This window comes from Tachypleus tridentatus, chromosome 9 (genome assembly GCF_004210375.1).
Source record: "Tachypleus tridentatus isolate NWPU-2018 chromosome 9, ASM421037v1, whole genome shotgun sequence".
Taxonomy (NCBI): Eukaryota; Metazoa; Arthropoda; class Merostomata; order Xiphosura; family Limulidae; genus Tachypleus; species Tachypleus tridentatus.
The window spans coordinates 157715241-157735954 of NC_134833.1; the positions used below are offsets into that span (position 1 = coordinate 157715241).

General features: G+C 32.2%; 1 protein-coding gene across 7 annotated transcripts; it reads left to right on the plus strand.

Moving 5' to 3' along the window:
• The first annotated feature begins 489 nt into the window (after positions 1 to 489).
• Positions 490 to 17300, plus strand: LOC143226767 (abscission/NoCut checkpoint regulator). Of its 7 annotated transcripts, none has more exons than XM_076458159.1 (12): positions 490 to 579; positions 2633 to 2684; positions 4318 to 4442; positions 5915 to 5968; positions 9414 to 9562; positions 11241 to 11329; positions 11707 to 11883; positions 12363 to 12564; positions 13688 to 13752; positions 14033 to 14149; positions 14997 to 15091; positions 16367 to 17300. In XM_076458159.1, exons 2-12 carry the CDS (start codon positions 2637 to 2639, stop codon positions 16443 to 16445), a joined length of 1200 nt encoding a protein of 399 aa, XP_076314274.1. In that variant the 5' UTR covers positions 490 to 579; positions 2633 to 2636; the 3' UTR covers positions 16446 to 17300. The 7 variants fall into 7 exon arrangements, with proteins under 7 accessions (XP_076314274.1, XP_076314277.1, XP_076314275.1 ...); XM_076458162.1 differs by having other exon boundaries at positions 14033 to 14146; XM_076458160.1 differs by having other exon boundaries at positions 514 to 604.
• Positions 17301 to 20714: the final 3414 nt, after the last annotated feature.

Sequence of the window (20714 nt, forward strand, 5' to 3'; positions counted from 1 at the left end):
AGACAAAAAAATCATTGATACCTTTCTCGGGTCCGGCGTAAAGGGTAGGCAACCGAGAAGCTATTTATTTAGTAAGACACCAAATTCTCGGTGGCTTCGCTGCGAATAGAGGGTGCACTCTTAATTTCTATCTAGTACCTTATCTTCTCAACAAAACACTACTAATTTTATTTTGCTTGTTTTAGAGCAAAGATACATAATAGGCTATTTGCGTTCTAAGTCCGTAAACTTACCGGTAATTATCGAAAGGATGTCAGTAGTAGTCATACAGTGATGAAGTTTAAAGAGGGATCACTAAATTTGTTTAGGTTTGTAGTTGTGCACATATGTATTGAACATAAAGGAAAAAGCTTAATTTTCGAATACTTGTTTTAATGTAGTAAACTGAAAAAAGGAAAAAAAAAAACGTTACAAGCGTGATTCAGAGTCCTGGTATCTGTACCAATTTTAGTTTGTATACATCAAAATTCATAGATATAAGAGCTTGTGGTTATGGTGTATTAAATAGAGTCAAGTTGATACTGTTTTATTTCTTCTCAGCAGAGGGAGTGGTATAGTTTGGGTGCAGTCGAAATTGTGGTGAGTGTTGTTAATTGTTGATAAGGTAAATTAACTTTTTTTGTGCGTAAGAGTAAACAACGTAACCAGTTCTTTGGACAATCTAAAACTTAAAATAAGCTGACTTATCAGGCATTAAACTTGTAAATTTTTTATATGTAAGTTTGTACTAAATTACAGTTTTCTATAACTATAAATTTGCAAGACTACTATTAGAAGTTTCTGAAGAGTAGTGGTTCTGTCGGCCGTTGTAAAGTTGTTACCCTTGTTTGCTAAAAGTTTGAGAAGATGAGTCATTCGTAATTACGTAACGTTCTGGGACAACATGAGACCTGTTGGTCGGTCCTTCTGGATTGTTCCTCACTCTAAACAAAATTAACTTAGAAACACACACACCTTAAAGCCACCCCTTATCATTCATATACTTATCACACTTTTCTTTAAACACATTTAAATTTTGTGGCTGTACAACGTTTGAAGACAACCTATTCCAAAGGCAAGCACCCTGTTAGAAAAATGAAATTGTCTCAGCTGAAGATGACTCCTACCCTGTCAAAATGTATATTTGTGTCCCTTAGTACCACTATTTCCACTGTTAAATGTGAAAAAGATACATTAACACTATCAGTTTCGTTTATAACCTTAAATGACTCGATCATGTCTCCTCAACTTCTTTTTTTCAAGAGGAAACAATTTAAGAGATTTCAGCCTCCAATCATATGACAGTCCCTCCATTTCATGTACCAGTAACCTTCATAGTAACCCTTCTATGAACCCTTTACAACAGTTTGATGTCTCTCCTAAGGTAAGGAGTGCAAGACTGAACACAATATTCTAAATGTGGCTTAACCATTGACCTGTACAATGAAATTATAACCTCTTTAGACTTGTAATATAGTAGTACAGTGTGTGGACAAATAGTGTACTGTTTAGACCTTCAGTAAGGCAAAACAACCATTTATTTCTCAGAAAAAATGTTTGATCCCTTTCTTACATTGCCAATAGCAACTTGTTCAACATACTGGAGATCCTATTACTATTAGTGCTAAAAAATAAAACGATCTTAACTGAAACATACTACATAGCTCCTTGTTTTTCCACATTTTAATATTGTATTGTTTCACTGTTCTCAAACAAGTGAGAAGTCTGTTTTCTATTCTGTCACAATCTCCACAAGATAATATCTTGCTTTTTTTGTCAGTAAAAACAGTAACTGTAACTCATCTTTTCTTGAGAAAAAATACTATATTTTGATCCATGTTTATATGATAAGCTTTTCATCCCTGGAGTCATCCTGTTCCTATTAGCCCTCATGGAAACCTTTATCTTAAATCAGTGTCCTTTCTTAGTTAATGCTGTATAAAGTATTCCAAGTTAAGCCTAACTAATGTTTGTATAATTATCTCTGTTGATTTGTAATTGGTATCTTTATAAGCAGACCCAAGAATACTATTGCTATGTAATACCAGTTTTACTGTCATTAATGGAGCACTAGTTTGATGGATGCTTTTCTTCATTTGTGCTGTTGAGTGAATTTGTAACTATGTTAAATGTGTCATCCAAGTTGTGATAAATGTGTTTTCTTTCATTTACAAATATTAAACATAATATCTGCCTAACTTGACAATACAGTTGGAATTAGCTGAAATTTAATTTCATTATTAAACTGTATTCAGTATCTTACTAATTTCCCCTGTGGATATTCTGTACGTGGTAAGTAATGATAGAGCAACATTACATTGTTTATAGAACTGTAAATAAATTCTGCTAGTACAGAAGTATGGTATGACAGTAGTGTCTTAGCCTAACATGAACATTATGCTGTATAAACTTAGTAACTACATCACGTTACAAGTGTTACTGTAGTTTGCTAATATAAATGCTACAACTATATTTTAACAGAAGTTGGACTAGAATTTAAAAGTATCACTATTAAATACTATTAAAATAGTGTTGAGCAGATGGTTCAACAATTAGTGTTAATTGGATATATAAACTGTAAAATTTATATACAAGTTTAAGTACTGTTACCTATAGCCCATGATGTTTTGAACCATGTAAAAGTTTATTTCAGAAAAATGTCTTGTCATGGCTGTGGAACAACTTTTGGAATATTCAGAAAAGAGGTATGTATTTTCTCCTTGTTTAAGTAATAATTCATCTGTACTGTTTTTACTTCATAGGATATATGTGTGACTAGTGTTAAGATAATAGTTTTGGACTGTTTACTTCATAGGATATATACGTGATTAGTTTTAAGATAATAGTTCTGGACTGTTTTTACTTCATGGGTGCGTAGTATCACATGTATACCAGTATAATGTGGCTTTCACCCTTGTGGTACACATACCGCAGTGTGTTTCCTTGTAACTGTTTTTTCACAGTATTTGTTATAAATTACAGTTTTGCTGAAGTAAACATTGTGTTTCATTTTTTTACTCAGATGAAATCGTGATTCCTTAAATTATATGTATGTAACCATCCTATTTATTTTGATGTGTTAACTTGTGTCATTACTGTAGTAATATTAACCCTAAATCTGTGAAACTATACACACTATAAGCTATGTAAGTAGGCAAACCTTTATTGTCAAATTTTGTGAAAATAAAAAAACAACTGTTTTTGTATAAGGTATTCAAGCTGAATATTTGTCTTTGAATTTCAAACCCTTTACTTAGCTGAAAGTGATCTTCTAAATAATTTTTTGCTTTCCTAGTTTTGTATTTCATAACCTTCTAAATTTTATAAGTTATTCACCTTAACAGTAGACTTGGTTCTTTGAGTGTAGTCATTAAGATAGTGAAATTAAAAATATTGAAAACATGAAATAAAATATGTAAAACCATGTGTCATCTACAGCATTGAACAGGAAGTTTCTAAGCTTAACAGTTTCAGCTGTTAACCTTTTGACAACTGTTTTATTGTAGTAATTTATTTGAACCTATTTTAATTGTTAATTTCCAGGTAACAAAGCTTTAACTCATAGTGGCAGCCATTAGCTGTTTATAGTATATTGTAACATAAATGGTATAGTTGAATTTGAATTAGATATTGACTGAATATTGAAGTAGGTTTAGTTTTACAAGAGACTGGTTAATGTCATAAAAACATCCTCCTATATCAGAAGTGTTAGAATACCAGCACAGTTATATAGGTTACAAACTCAAAAATATTGAAATATTTGTCATGTAAAGAGTTTAATTTATCTGTTGATACCAGTTTATTAAAAAAAAAGGAGACAATTATAGTAGAGTTTTGGTATTCCTTTAAACTAATAGTTAAAGTAATTTTTGAGAAAATTAAAACTTAATTTCCAGCATAGTTCTTGTGTAATATATTGTATTACAAGATGTCTGCCATTACCAAACCTTACTCTATGTTGTGTGTGGTTTTTCAGTTTCTTGACTTATTGACAAAGATGCATTGTTAAAACGTTGGTATTAAAGTGTGGAGTGGTGTTAAATTTGGTTATTGGGTTGCTGAAAACATTTTCATCATGCTTTATTTTTCAAATTATTTTTTATATCATATTATTTTTTTCTGAACGGGGGAAGGAGGAACCATGTTTAAAAACAACTTATTACAAATTAAATTACAGTTAAGTTTGTGGACATGTAGATTGTACTGTAACATACAGTATGCAAATTGGAATATTTTAAAATTTTAAAAAGTTAGATACAAAATGCAAGAACTGAGAAACAAGTACAAAGTATTTTCCTGAAGGTATTTCAACTCAAATTTTAATTCTGTCTTTCGTAGTATGGATGTAAGAACTGTGGGTTTGCCTTTTGTGGAAAGTGTTGCTGTAAGAAGACCATAGTGCCCAATGTGAATCAACAGCATAAACAAAATGTCTGTAACATGTGTTTTGATATACTAACCAAGTAAGAGACTTTTTTTTACTTTAATGAGTGTATCACTGAACATTGTTCACTAATGCTTTGGGTCCACATTTACCATTATATTCAGTGATTTTTATATTTTTAGTTGTTTAGGTTAAAAAATTTTCCAAAAGCTGCTCTGGGTTTGAGTGAAATGTTATTTTAAACATTTTTTATGACTTGATTATTATTAAGGACCTTCAAGTAATTTGTTGTATTGAATAAAAATGGTTTAAGAAGCTGATGGAGTCTACATAGGGTAATAATTCTAGGGTTAAAATGAATTCAGTGATCAATATTTTTAAAGAGCTTATAGGTTCTCATTGACTGTGGCATTTGAACTTCTTGTTGTTGCATTTTACTTTAACCACACTTAAAAATGACAATAGTTTCTTAGATGTTATGACTTGTGATCAGCACTGGAGATACTTAAAGTTGAGAAGAAGCTGTTGGAAAATGCCATTAACCTGAATGGTCTGATGCCACTGTGCTTATTGTGTGTTTATAAATTTTAATGTTAAATGATTCCGATTGGTGCTGCAGGAAATGTTTGAAAATTAAATAACATTTATGTTCTTTTTATGTCAGTGAAACTTTTTCAGAATTTTCAATTCACAGTGGATGAGTTTAGACACTTTGAACCCATGAAAAGTTATTTAATAATTTCACATATCATTTTGCATTGCTCAAAATTTGCACAGTTCTTATGAAGCCACGGTAGTGAAACATAGATTGTAATAGAAAAGTTATCTGAAAAGTACAGGTCATTTTGTGAAAAAAAAAAAAATAGAAATTCCTTTAGTTGTCTTAGAGTAAAGCCAGATTGGTCTGTCTGCTGCATCAAACATGGGAGAATCAAACCCCAAATTTTAGAACTGTAAGTTCATAAATTCACCACTGACCCACCAGCAAACATGATTTGAAAAATTTACTACTTATTTTTATAATTGTTTAGTGATTGCAGTAATAGACTTAAGCAAAATTCTGCAGTGATTTTATCGTGAATTCACTCTGCTTGTTCCAACCTAACACTTGGTCCTCTGCTGGTACAGCAGTAAATCTACAGATTTACAATGCTAAAATCAGGGGTTCAATTCTCCTCGGTGGACTCAGCAGATAGACTAATATACATACACACCTAACACTTGCATGGAAATGTTGGGGGAACAGACTATGTATATAACGACAGAAAGATGGTAAAATAAAAGTAAAAAGTGTAAAGAATAGTTATCCTGTTAAGGGTAATTATAAATATGTGATCAGCTTTCAGTCAAGGAACCTTATTACAAATCAGAATAATGGAACATTGTTCACTATTGTTTGCACTTTTTATTAAACTAATTGTTTTCACATTGCAATTAATGTGTTTGACAAAGATTATAACTCTTTGAGTAATTTTAGTTGATTTGTATTTTAAGTATTATTAACATGAATAGTAACATGCACTCTGTAAGATTTTTTCTGTGAATATTTAGAGGTGACTCCGAGCAGACAAATATAAGATACAGTCCACCCCTAGCCTTAAAAAGGTAAGTGTCAAGGTTTTCAGGTCTTTAGTATGTATGTAATGTATATTAAAGTGTTCTGCCTGTATTTTTTCCTTCTTGTAACATTTTCTTCTGCCTATGAGTTGTTGGTGTGTATTTTAATATTTCATAAATATGTGTTTGAAGTGGTACAAATCAATTTGTCTTATTTGTAAAAGGAACTAGATGGTTTAATTGATTAATAAAAATTAACATGAAGTTGGTTGTCACTAAAATTATGAACTAGTCAGAATAAAGATTTTCAATGATTACTATTTTTGATTATTTCAACTATCCAATTAATTCTTTCACTACAAGTTTGATCCCAGGTACCAGTCTTGCATCCATTTTGTACTTACAGTTTTAATACAGTAGGCATATCATCTCAATATTTTGTAGTTTATCAGTAAACATTATAAGGCTTTCATATGCAAAATAGCAGATTTTATTAACTTGTAAGGCTTTTTAAGTAACATTTTCCTCATTCATTTTTTCTTTTTGAATGTTGACTGTCCAGCATTTAAAGTAATTTTATTTTAAGTTCAGAGTATTTTTATCTGTAAGAAAATTTTCATATTTTACATGCAAAATCTTTATAACCTCCATATAATTATCCATTTCTTTTTTAACTTTATACTTTATTTGTTATTTACACTATTGTATCTCCTTATGTATTGGGTTGATTTGACCAACCTTGTAACCAACACAAAAAATTGAGAAATAAATATAAATTATGCTTTTTTCATTGTATAATGACTACAGATAATGACACAAAAATACAAATGTTTAGTCTAAATGGCTTAAATCTCATAACATTATACATCAACATATATTTATCAATTTACCTTTCAGCCCTTCTTGACTACCATTACAAGAGTTGCAGTGATACAGTGCATGTGCACTCCTGTTACTGTATTAGAATATAAAACTGGCATTTACAAAGGAATATGTTTTGGCTGCATTCTAGTGGACCAATATTTTGTAAAATGCAGTTACATTTTGGTTATAATACATCATATATATAAATACATTTCATAATATTTATAAATAAGTTTTTAAACTTCAGTTATTTTTCTTAAACATAGAACAATAAGTAAAGAACTATAGAAAATAATTATCTCTTCTAGTTATGAACTCAGTATTTGTTTGTTTATTGCTCAAGTTGCTAAGCCTTATCAGATTTTGCATATGGATAATGTAAAAAAAATTAATATGTTTTAGGTTTTTTATATATGCAATTTGAAATAACAAAATATCAAAAATTACTAGATCAGTACTATAGCATTCCATTATGATTTATCAAGTTTAGTAACTAAGATGTATTATGGTGTAAACAATGAGGTTTTTGAGCTCATTAACATTTTACCTTACTATTTGGAATTTGACATGAAAGGAATGTGTTGTCTGCAAATAATGTGCAGAGGCTGAGAAAAACACTAAGGGGACATTCTGAGCTTTTGATTGGTTATATACATGCATTTGGGGAAAGTAGGTCTATGTAAGCAGATATTGTCTAAAATGGAAGAGGTGAGAAAGGTCATCTTGGTCAGTTGAATAAATATATTAATATTTTGGAAAATAGAAACAATGGGAGGTTCTTGTTTTCTAACTTGTCAGTAGTAGTAATTTGAGTTCCTAATTTGTACAAAACTATAGACTTTGTACATGGACATCAAAAACATCTAATTTGAATCAGTGCTGTTTTTCAACATACCATATGACCATAAAAATCAATATTTAGGATGTGTTTTTTTAAATATTTACTTGTAGATAATGAAATTAACTAATAATGTTTAATACCAAAATCTGAATTATAGTCTAATTTGATACCACACTTAATGAATTGTTTTCATAAAATGGTAGTTCAATAAAATGTTTAATGTATGATACAGATGTAATGACATGGTCTTTAAGATCTGTCTTGGTAGGTTAAATAGAAATCTAATAAAAGCATACCATAAGTACGAAAAAAGGTGTGGCCAAAATTGGATTGAGCATGTGTCTCAAAGGAGTGAAATTGAAAATGGTTGTGAAATTGGTAGTTACACTTTATAGCATTGATAAAAAAAACTTTACAGGAAATTTGCATTCATTAGTTAGAGGTCACATTTTTTTGTTTAACTTTTGCCATGACTGTGGGTAAAACAAGATATGTCTTAAATAAAATAGGTACAGTATATATAAAAAACCAAATCAAACCAATTTTGAAACCTACTGGAAAACTTTCAAGTAAACTGGATAAAGGGAGAGACTTCATCAACAGTTTCCAGGAACAAGGAATATACTCAATCCAGGATCATGTGACAAAGTATACAAAAGTCAAACTAAATGGTTGTTGAATGTGAAACATGAATATAACAGCCACTGTTTAGAACAGTCTGTTGCCACTGCTCGGGTATACATAGTCAGTTGTCACTGCTTTGGGTATACACAGCCACTGTTTAGAACAGTCAGTTGTCACTGCTTTGGTATACCAAAATAACCATGTAATCACATTCACAGAAATGAAACTCATTTCAGAACCAAAATATTTTCCCTAAAGAAATATTAGAGAAGCTAGTGAAATACACAAGGTAACAGACTTGTAAACAATGATATGGGTTTTCCACTGAAACCATTGTGAATAGCATTTTTCATTAGAATTTGTATACACACACACACACACACACACACAACATACACAGTATAATCTTGAAAATAATGCACATAATAGGTTAAAACTAGCCAGAATAAAAAACTTCATATTTTGGTAAATTTATGTTTCTTCTTCATTACTTAATTTGTCCTTATAAAGCTGTTAACATTTACACAAATTGACCAAGCTTGTACAGAATTGGGGTGGGGAAAATATCGACAAAATATAAAGATTTTTGAAAAAAACAAAAACTTTTTTTTATTGAGGAGGTTTTATGGGTTGTGCTAGTGAAATTTGAAAGCTTTCAGATGAAGAGTATTTCTAATCTAAAGATGAAAAACCACTTTGCACTTGAAGCAGTCAACACTGATTCTAATATGTTCCTGGAGAATGTTTTAGTGAAATTACTTTGTTATATATTCTAATTTTTTGTCAACAAAGACTCTTAATGCATGCTGAAAGCTTGTAGACTTCTGTGAAGAGACACAAATTATTTTAGAAATTATAGTATGGAAACTGAAAAGGTCATTTTTAGAATAAGCTCAGCCAGTTTGATTAAGCCTGTAGAGACCGTTAAACTCTGAAAAAGGCTTAGAATTTTGGTCTTACATTTTATTGTAATTCAGAATAATTATTAGGTGTTTGGACAGTCATTTTTTGGTTTAGGGATGACCTTGATGGGCCAGTGATCGTATATCACTCACCTTGTCTCTTCACGTGTGTAAAATTTAATGTTAAGAACTATTCTGATACATGTGAAAGTATTTGTGCATCTGTCTGTATATGTTGGTTAACTCATTTGATTGTTTGCAGGAGGATGGAAGCTTTACAAAATAGACATTCTGTAGGAAGCACTTGTTCTCGAAATGATGTAACAGGTCCACAAAGTCTCCGTCGACTTTCTTCAAAAGATGTAGCAATAGCCGAAAGACTTCAGAAGCTTAAGGAAGAAAAGGCTAAAGGTCACTAAGTTTCATAACAAGTTTTTTTGTATGTGGTCTGTATCTATGCTTCTTCATAATAATAACTTTAAGTTTCTGTTACATTGAGTTTCAGAATCAGAAACAAGGTGCTTCCTAAGTGAAAACTACGAGGTATGAGTGATGTATTCTATGTTGTCTACTTTTTAGTTACATAGACTGTTTATGTTTTGATGTAATAGACGTAGACAACAGGCAGTGTAGACTGTTTATGTTTTGATGTAATAGAAACAGATATTTCTGTTTAGGTAGAGATCAACAGTGTTATTGAGTTAGTGTAAACTACATTATTTTAATGTATGTAGTCCTGTTGTAATGTTGACCAGCTTTTTAAAAATACCTAAATTTACTTCTAGTTTGATTAGCCCTCTAAAGTACATCACAGTGAGAGTGAATGTTCCCAGTTTTATCAGACTTCCAGTTGATACCCTGTTCTTTTTGTTAATTTTGAATGGAGTGTGGACTAATGGACTGAAATATAACAGTTAATACCAATAAAGTAACAAAAGTTCATTGAAAGTGGACAAAGGGTTCAGAAATGGGTGAATATAGTGAAGACAAATGACAAGAAAGGTACGTGATAAAAGTCAGTAGAGCATAGCCTGACAGCAGGATTTTGTTTATGCTGTTTAATTGAATGTGTATGAGGTCAGTCCAGTGAACCAACACTGTCTTCATAAAATATGGCAAGCATTTATCAACAGTGTGTATTTTTGTTACAGAAGTGTTGTTTTTCTGTAAGTAGGTGTTTGTCAGATGTCAACATAAATATGGCTAGAGATCTGACAAGTCAGGGTGTGAGGTGATATTCACATTAAGAAATATTTTTGTGCTTTAAACAGTTTGAAAATGTCATATGAGTATCCTCTGTAACCTCCATTTTCAACCTTTTCTCCTTTTTGTCTGCCATGTGCGACTGTCCAGTTCATTTATATTTCAATGCCAAAAACTCCAATTCTGAATACATAGTGGACTAGTTAAGAGACTCAGAAAAAAAACATTTCCAGTTAAGTGTAATGTTGGTCACATTTGTTAGACTTAGAAATGTACTTGTGTCACATAAGTTAATTTGTTTAAATGGTTGGTAAAGAAACATTGGTATACAACTTTGACTCCTTTCATTTTATTATTATTATTCCATTACAAGCTTACTGTATTGTGTTTTATAAAGTTGTAAATAATTGTATGCATCATAAAATGATTCAGTTATCTTTTTGAGGTAAGTATAAATACCTAAAGAAATTTTCAAATATATAAGAAGTGAGATATGTGAACTTAGCTGAAAATTTCTTTTATAACCACTAGACCCTCTCTCTCTCCAACTAAGACTAGAACTAAATTAAGGGTAAAAATAAGTTGATGAGAAAATGGTTGAACACTTTACCATATTGAACGTGCTATTGATTCTTCTCAGCAGCTTGTTAATTGTATTATTAATGGCTAGAAGTGTGTGGCATCTGGTGGTTAAGATGCTTGACTTGCACTCTGGGGGGTCAAGAGTGTGAACCTCTCTCCCATATGTAAACCTTTTGGACTTACAACATTACCAGATGACCTATAATTTAATGGAACTAAAGTCATAATGGGGAACAAAAATGGCTAGAAATGGAATTGTTGTATTCTTTAGTGACATAAAGGACACATTTTTCACTTGTGACAGGACCTACTATATCTCAGACAGAACTGCAGGATAGGCTAGCAAAACTGAAGGGAATGGATCCTAAAAAGTACTCAGCTCCTCCTATCACAGTAAGTATTTTCTTGTTACATATTTTGTATTTTAAGATAATTGAAACTGCATGAAAGTTGATAGTGATAAGAAAATATTTCAGAAGGGGCAAATCATGAAAAACTGCCATTGACACGAGTTTTAACCTGTTTGTAACTTAAAGATTTTCAGTTCTATAATTGACTGGTTTTCTTGGCTATTAAGACTTGAGTCATCACGTTTTGTAAGTAAGCTTGTTTCTAGTCAGTAAAGATTTCTTTTCCTTTTTAAGTCCAGAATCACATTTTACTGGTGGCTTCTTGTCATGGTGCATCATCGCTTCTATGTATTTTCTGTTTTGTTTTCACTCAGTAAAATATTTGAACAAACAGTATACTTGATTCTATGTTTATTTTAGGTTTTCCGAGAAGCTGAGCATCATACGGAGTCAGAGATGGTTGATGATCTGTTGAAGGAGGTTCAGGAAGAGGTAGAAATTGACTCTCGAAGACCTAAGCCTGAGGATGAAATAGCAGCTCGATTAGCAAGATTACGTGGAGAGGATGAACCACAGCCTTCAGGCTCTGTAGCATCTGTAACTATTATTTTTTTGGTTATTATAATTACACAGGCAGCCATAATCTTTCACTTTAATAACAACAAGCAGCCGTAATCTTTCACTGTAATAACAACACACAGATAGACAAAATTTTTTATCATAATGATAGTAAACAGTCAACTCTTCCATTGTAGGTTTTAAAGTTATAATTATTGCTGTTGTGTTTAGAAATTGTTTATGGAACTTTAGAAGTATTGGTTTTGAGCATGTTCATCATTTCTGAACAGTGATTTACCACCGGATCACCAGCATTATCAAATATTACTGTTCTTGCTCTTCATGATCAGAATTAAACATTCTAACTTCAGAGGTTGTGTAGTTCACACTTACAACAGAAGGAGTAAAGACACCTTGCCGGTCTTCTGAAAATAGTGTAATACTTAAAAAGAAACCAAAACCATTGGAAGAGTTTAAAAATGAAAACAGTGTTATCAGTGAATATTTTTCTTGCATAGGATTTAATTCTGGTGGAAAGACAAGTGAACTCAAAACACCAACAAGAAGAAGAAAATGTTGATTTAGATGAACTAAATAAACAGTTGAAAACAGAATCTGAACAACTGGATGCCATTGCCAAAAAAGAACTTGCAGATCTAGGTCAAAACAAGGCAGTTCAAGAGGCACTTAGTGAACTTAAGAAAAAGAAACAATTAGAAGGTACTATTAACTTCAGTGTCTTAGTTTTCTTTTAGACTTTGTTTTGGGATATTAAAGTTATGTATTACCATCTAAAACTGGTAATTATTTGTTCCTCAAACTTTTTATTTCATGTCATGGAATATGAGCCTGATTTCACTGATGTGTCTGTTACTAGTTGAGACTCTGTTAGGTAGTATAATTCATGTTTTTTATTATCTTTGCTACATCGCTATTTTTCAGTCTCCAAATATCTCGTTCAGTTTTACTATGTGTGTGTATTTTCTGGCCTCTTAAGTATTATTGTAACTAAGCTTGTCAACAATAAATTATCAATCTCCCCTGTGCTAAAAATTAGGTTTTCTATACTCTTGGTCGGTACAGCTAAAATAGTCAGTTATGTAGCTTTGTGCTTAACTACAGATAAACAGTGATATATTTCATTTATAATAGAAGTAAATTAGTGCTAATATATTTGTTTAGTGTTTCAGGCCGATAACACTGTACAACAATATTTTTGAAAAGTTTTGCTTCCTGAAAAGTTTTTGCTGATTATGACAGACACCTGGTAGGTATGCACAAATATAGTTTTGGTTTTGTTTCATCATTTAGAAACTCTGAGAAATAGACAGTTAACTGTTTACCGACAATAACGTATTTAATTGCATTTATGTTTCTAATACGCTATTAAGTTCAACATAATTAAAAGTGTTTTGCTCCTGATTTTCGCTTGTATTCAACGTCCGGTGTATCACGTTGCAGTGTCCAACAGTAGTCAGCAAGCATTGACGGATTCCAGTTGCCCTGATACCGTTTTACCATTGTAGGAATGTTCTGGTAAAACTGAAGATTTTGATGAAGCGGTACGTGATGGGCAAATTTGGATGTGATTTTTGTGATCAGCAGCCAAAAATCTATAAGGAAAAGTCAACAGTGTTCAAGAAGCAAAAACTTTGTTGTATAGAGTAATTATCTATTGAACTATCTAAATATACACTTCATTTATTTATGTTTCTTTCTCTCTACATACATCAGTTATATGAGTGTGTATATTTGACTAATCCATTTGTTTCTTTTTTATTAAACTATGTACATTATACCTCAAATACATTTATTTTTATCCCCCTGCCCTAATTTTGTGTAGGTGAAAAATCTCCATTTGAGACTACAGAAGAAGAAGAAAACAAGTGCAATGCTGTTGTTGAACAGGTATTAAACTAAAGTTGTGAGTTTTATGTTCTCTATATACTTCACGAGTGTTTTTGTAACTTGTTTTGAAAATTTGCTGCACGTGAAAGGAATTTAGTGAACAACTAATCGCTACGTTTTTTATACGAATTACGAACGTACCAAATGATCGTTACATCGCATTCACAGATGTGTAGCAGTCACATGTACTACCCATTTATAACATTGATTTATCTTAACATTTTTTTAAAATTCTACAACTGAAGGAGTTTAATGTTTTCTTATGGATGATTTGTTGTAGATACTTGATGAGGCTGCTCTTGAAGAGAAGTTTAAACAACTTCAACCATTGGATGATCAGAATAAAACAACAAAGTCTTCAGGCTCCAACATAGCCATCTCTGAAAGTGGAGAGGTCGTAAGATTACTTTTCCATTTAAAATTACACAATCCTAAAAATATGATTCTCATCTGAGAATAATCTAAACTTTACTGGTGATTTTCCACTGATTTCCAGGAATAGAAAAAGTAGTAATCAAACAGTTCTTTTATTAGATTATTTTCTTGTTTTTTGAGGCTCTCCACAAACTTACAAGAGGAAAGATTATATTGCTCCAGTTGGAGATGTCTCCTATTTAAATTCTACTGTAATTTATATAAAAAATTGTTTCTCTAAGGAGTAAACTGGAACAAAGATAGGTATGAATAAATAAACTATTGGCACTTAAGAAAGTGAACTGAAAAAGACTGTTTGGGATTTTGATTGAGTTTCTAATTGTTGTCCAGTAAGATCTGGGGGAAACAAAAATATGAAAGTGATTCATTATACTCATCTGGACTTCATGATTTTTGTATTTGTGGAAGCATTATACCAAATTGTATGTATATATAAAGCAGAAAAGTGTGTAATTGTATTTAGCTAGAATTAAATGGTTTACTTGCTTCTGATATTTGAATGAATTTTTGTTTTATATATGCAAAAACGGCTCGTTTGGGTTGAGAAAATATTTTACACAGAAGAGCGAACAACGTTTCGACCTTCTATGTAAAATATTTTCTCAACCCAAACGAGCCATTTTTGCATATATATTTCTCTACAAGTGGGTTTTCTCGACATCACTGAATTTTTGTTTTACTGTTTCTCCACTAAAAATGCCAATGTAAAGTTTCTTTACATTTAAAGTTTCTTTATGCAATAACAGTGAAATACAAGAACACAATAAGTACTTTGTGTATCAAAATTGTTAAAAACATAATTTTAACAGATGGAGGAGCTTCCCTGGTGTGTCATATGTAATGAAGATGCACTTGTGCGATGTCTAGACTGTGAAGGAGACCTTTATTGTATGAGATGTTTTAAGTAAGTAGTTGTTACGTAATGCCCAGGTTATGAAGACCTTTATTGTATGAGATGTTTTAAGTAAGTAGTTGTTACGTAATGCCCAGGTTATGAAGACCTTTATTGTATGAGATGTTTTAAGTAAGTAGTTGTTACGTAATGCCCAGGTTATGAAGACCTTTATTGTATGAGATGTTTTAAGTAAGTAGTTGTTACGTAATGCCCAGGTTATGAAGACCTTTATTGTATGAGATGTTTTAAGTAAGTAGTTGTTACGTAATGCCCAGGTTATGAAGACCTTTATTGTATGAGATGTTTTAAGTAAGTAGTTGTTACGTAATGCCCAGGTTATGAAGACCTTTATTGTATGAGATGTTTTAAGTAAGTAGTTGTTACGTAATGCCCAGGTTATGAAGACCTTTATTGTATGAGATGTTTTAAGTAAGTAGTTGTTACGTATGCCCAGGTTATGAAGACCTTTATTGTATGAGATGTTTTAAGTAAGTAGTTGTTACGTAATGCCCAGGTTATGAAGACCTTTATTGTATGAGATGTTTTAAGTAAGTAGTTGTTACGTAATGCCCAGGTTATGAAGACCTTTATTGTATGTTATGTTTTAAGTAAGTAGTTGTTACGTAATGCCCAGGTTATGAAGACCTTTATTGTATGTTATGTTTTAAGTAAGTAGTTGTTACGTAATGACCAGGTTATGAAGACCTTTATTGTATGAGATGTTTTAAGTGGTTGGTATATAATGCCCAGGTTATGAAGACCTTTATTGTATGAGATGTTTTAAGTGGTTGGTATTCAATGCCCAGGTTACGAAGACCTGTATTGTATGAGATGTTTTAAGTGGTTGGTATATAATGCCCAGGTTACGAAGACCTGTATTGTATGAGATGTTTCGAGTAAGTGTTTGGTTTATTTGCATATAAAATGGAGAAGAAAGAATATAATAAAACCTGATGACATTAAAAATAACACTTATGTTATACTCTGATTTACATTTCATGGCTGATTAAAACCTATTGTTAAGGTTCTGTTACTGTGTTTAGGTGAAACTGTCGCGTAATAATGATGTAATTTTTTACCTGCAGTACCAAAATGAATATCATAGTTAATATTTCTGTCATGAAACTTGGACTGATTGAGCCTCAGTTTCTGTATATCACTAAGAAATTTTTAAATGTGTTATTGAAAGAGAACTATATATAGAGAGGAAAAGGTATTGGGAAGTATTATGAATCAAATATAACTGTGGTGTTTTATTTTATGAACATAAAGTAATATTTTCAGGGAATGTCATGACTCTTTTGATATCAAGGACCACAGGTCAGCTCCATATAAACCCACTAAAACAGCTTTGAAATATTAATAGAGCTTCAGTTCCAACAGAATATTCCATCTGTTAGTCAGCATTTGTTTTCTAATAGCTATGCAGAATGTCATTACAGCTGAAAATAGAACAGGAAAGCGTGTTGGATAATAAGATACGTATTCATTTAACGTGTGGTGATTTCTTTCGTGAGTTAGTGATATGTATATTTGGAAGTTGCGTGTGAAGACATCTGAAGCTACATTTTACACAGACTGCTTTCTGAACCCTAAAATTAGGTTTGTGTATTTGTTTTCATCAGAAGAGTTAAAGAAATATGTAATTTAATTTCTGTACATGTGAATATTCTCAAAATTTGAAATACTTGTTATAGAATTTACAACTGAATAACTTTATTTCATGTAACATTAAGTACCAGTTTGTTTTTTTTATCAAAGAAAGAATAAATACAGATGCAATGTATTGAAACTAGAATGGAGAAGAGTTAATCATGTCTGATATTTAGGAACTCCAAATTTTGTTACAAGTGTAAATGTACGTATAGCAATTCTTGCTTCAGTTGTTGGTTTATGTATATTTTGAACTATAATAAGACACTATGAGTACTTAACACATGTTCATGTATTCATAAAAAATATTCAGTATATTCACAAAGTTTCATTTGAAAAAGTGTGATTTATTTCCATGTTTAAGGTTTTAAGTAATATTCAAAGTTTATTTGAACTGGAGAAGACAAAAGACACAAACATTAACCTTAAAACTTCAAACTATTGATTTAAAATGAATTTCTGTATCTTGTTAAAATGGTAATTATGTAAATAGATATCTAATTTTATAATTATAATTTCTTGTATGATTTAGTCCATGAAAAATAAAATAATTTGTTGTATTACATTTACACTGTTAGTAATGATTTATTTGTTTACGTGTAACCAGTATAACTTTGTGGGTTATGTTATATTTTTGTTGTCATAATTTATTCAAACACTAAAAGGAATTTCATTTTTAAAGTGTTTGGTAAAAGGCAATAGTTTCTTTTGTTTGCATAAACATAATAATAAATTTGAATAGTTTGAACTACAAGGAAGTTAAAGCAATGGTATATAAAAATAAATGTTAATTTCACACACACACACACACACACACAACAAAATTAGTTTATTTAAAGAAGGTTGCATGAAATGTAATATTACAACATTCCGTGTTCACGGTTGTTACTGTTACAAAAGAAAACCAATTTTTGATTTCTGAGAATAAAAATACTAGTTGACAGTCGAAAACTGGTGAAGGCAAGAAAGACGATAGATCATAGAAAACCAATTGGACAGTCAACCAAAATAATTCATAATTCATCACTGTGGAAAAATTAAAGAAATCTATAAAGTTGGACAACAGAGCTTAGAAAGATCCCAAGTTACCACCAACACCTGAAAACTTAATACAGTAAAACCTGTCTAAGACAGAATTGCATGGGACCAAGTAAAATTTCCAGGCAGGTTTTTCAGCTTAGACAGTGAACATGCATTTCCTTAACTATATATAATTTTCCAGTGGAACATTATACTTGCTTGGCTCAGGGGAAGTAAGACATTTGTGAATAAAGTTATTTTATTGTTTATGCTATATTTATTAGAATAAGAACAAAAATAGACATTCAAAATATACACAAGTACACAAAATCTTAATCAAATCTATTTGAATAAAGTGTCAAATTTCAACTGTTTCATGTTTTTAATGGGGTTTCTCATACTGTTAAAAGAGAATGCCAATTCTACAGTCTTTTCACGAAGTTTGTTATTCCATACAATTTGATAGAATTAACATAACTTAACACTTGTGATGAGTATGGATTTCTATTTCCTCACTATCTTTTCCATTTTGTTAATCTTCTGAATCTCTAAAACTGTTACCATCTTGCGATAATATTATAGATTTTAAATCACTTTCATCAGTTTCTGTTAACACATTCTTGTCAATGTTCACAGAATCATCTGCATCAATCTTCTCAGAGTTTGGATTTCACTAGAATCTAGAAACTAGTGTCCAATAAATTTGTTTGAGAGATCTGCATGTTCTGCAAATGCAACATGTGCAAAATCCCTATAACAGTGACGGGTTCTCGGTTTCTATAGCTCAGTGTTAAGCCACCGACACGCAATAATGTTACGCCAAGACTGACTGAAGCACAACGCAACAATGCCATTGGTCGCTTGGAAGCAGGTGAATCTCGATCAGATGTTGCCAGAGCTGTGAATGTCCACCCAAGCACCATCACAAGGCTATGGAATTGTCACCAACAACATGGATCAACTCGTGACCGTCCACGATCTATCAGACCTCGAGTGACCACGCCCACACAAGATCGCAACATCCGGTACGTCACCTTCGGGATAGGACCACCACTGCCTCAACCATACCAGGGCTGCGTAGGATTTCCAATCAGACCGTATGCAATCGTCTACGAGATACAGGAATCCGACCTCGACATCCATTCAGAGGCGTCATCCTCACCCAGCCACATCGGGTATGGCCTCATCGACGATGGAGGCATGTTTGGTTCAGCAATGAATCACATTTTATGCTTCGTAGGCAGGATGGAAGGACCCGTGTTTTGCAGCAAACTGTGTGCAGGATGTTGACAGATATGGTGGTGGCAGCGTCATGATGTGGGCTGCCATTGCCTACAATGCCAGAACAGACCTTTTGCACATTCGAGGGAATCTTACGGCTCAACGATATGTCAACGAGATTCTTAGGCCCCATGTGCAACCCATCATGGTGAACGTCAACGACGTTTTTCAATATGACAACGCCTGTCCTCACACAGCCCGACTCACCACTGTCTTCTTGAGGCACCACAACATCAACGTTCTTCCCTGGCCCTCCAGATCACCAGATTTAAACCCCATCGAACATCTTTGGGACGAATTGGACTGACGTCTGCGACGGCGACAACCTCAACACCAGACTCTACCTCAGCTTGCAGCAGCTTTGCAGACTGAGTGGACAGCCATTCCACAGGATGTGATTCGTCATCTCATTGCTTCCATGGGCAGGATATGCCAAGCAGTTATTGATGCTCACGGAGGGCATACTCGTTATTGACGTTAAACTTCAACTAGTGAGCATGGACTTCGCCTTTGCAGACTTTGGATGTTCAGCAGTGATTGTGCAAAGTTTCACACGTTATACAGAACTACCTGGAATAAACTTGTTAACAATTTGCCTTTTGCGTTTCTTTTTTTGAAGAGTATATTATCTAGTGGCTGTAGAACTGATGGTTTATATGGAAGTAGAGAAACTAAAGGAACATTTGAAAGTTGAAACAAATTATTAATTAAACAAGAATTTATTAATATTTAAAAAAATTATTAATTAATCAAAAACATTTTTTCCACCTTACTCAGGTCCTAATCCCACTTGTTGGTAGATGAGGTAGGTGAAAAACAGTTTTCCGCCTGCGTTACGCAGGTTTCACCATAGAGAGGGCCTTTTATAAGAGATATCTTAAGATAATGCTGCAAATATTTTATATTTCTAGCTTACACAGGTTTCTGCCCTATGCAGTTTCTGGCTTAGACAGATTTTACTGTACAAAATGTATCATTGGAATATGACTGGAAATCCAATACACAAAATTAGACTCATTTCTTCTGAGCAATCTATATTTGTTTGATGCCCGGGCTCAGGGTGGACCTTTGATAAAGTTCTGATATTATAGCTAATGAGTCAGGTTCAAATGAATGCTTTACAAAATATTTGTCTCATCAAGCTGTGGATGCATTATAAGAGTAACAATCAATCCCTTAGCACGGACAGGTTGGTTTCCTCTAGTCAGTAGTTTTAATTTATGGATGGTGACAGACAGCCTTGGTGGGTTTACTATAAATTCAGATACTCATCTGTATTCATAAAGATTGAAATGTAAGTATCAAAGTTTCTTAGTGTATGGAGCAAGATGTAAAAATTAACCAACCAGAAGCCACTAAACACACACACACACACACATGTCACAAAGACATTTGAAAGATTTCTGCATGTTAAAATAAGACAATTATTGTTGACAACTGGAAATAGAAAGATGCATCTTGTGGACAGAATGTTGATAACCAATGACTCGTAATCATGAAGTAGTTTTATTTTGAAACAGGAACATAGTATTTTACCTAAAAAGTTAAATCACTTCATTATGTTTATAAATCGTTTGTTAATTCACTATAAAATTAGCATAATATATTAAAGTAAAATATAGTACAAGTCAAATTTACCTTAAATTTCTGTAAATCCAGAAGTCAGTACATTGGACAA

Excerpts from the sequence above, each read along its gene's own strand:
- LOC143226767 (XM_076458157.1), top strand. Across the intron at positions 2,685-4,317 it reads TTGGAATATTCAGAAAAGAG|TATGGATGTAAGAACTGTGG; the intron begins GTATGTATTTTC and ends TGTCTTTCGTAG. Across the intron at positions 12,565-13,687 it reads GAAAAAGAAACAATTAGAAG|GTGAAAAATCTCCATTTGAG; the intron begins GTACTATTAACT and ends AATTTTGTGTAG.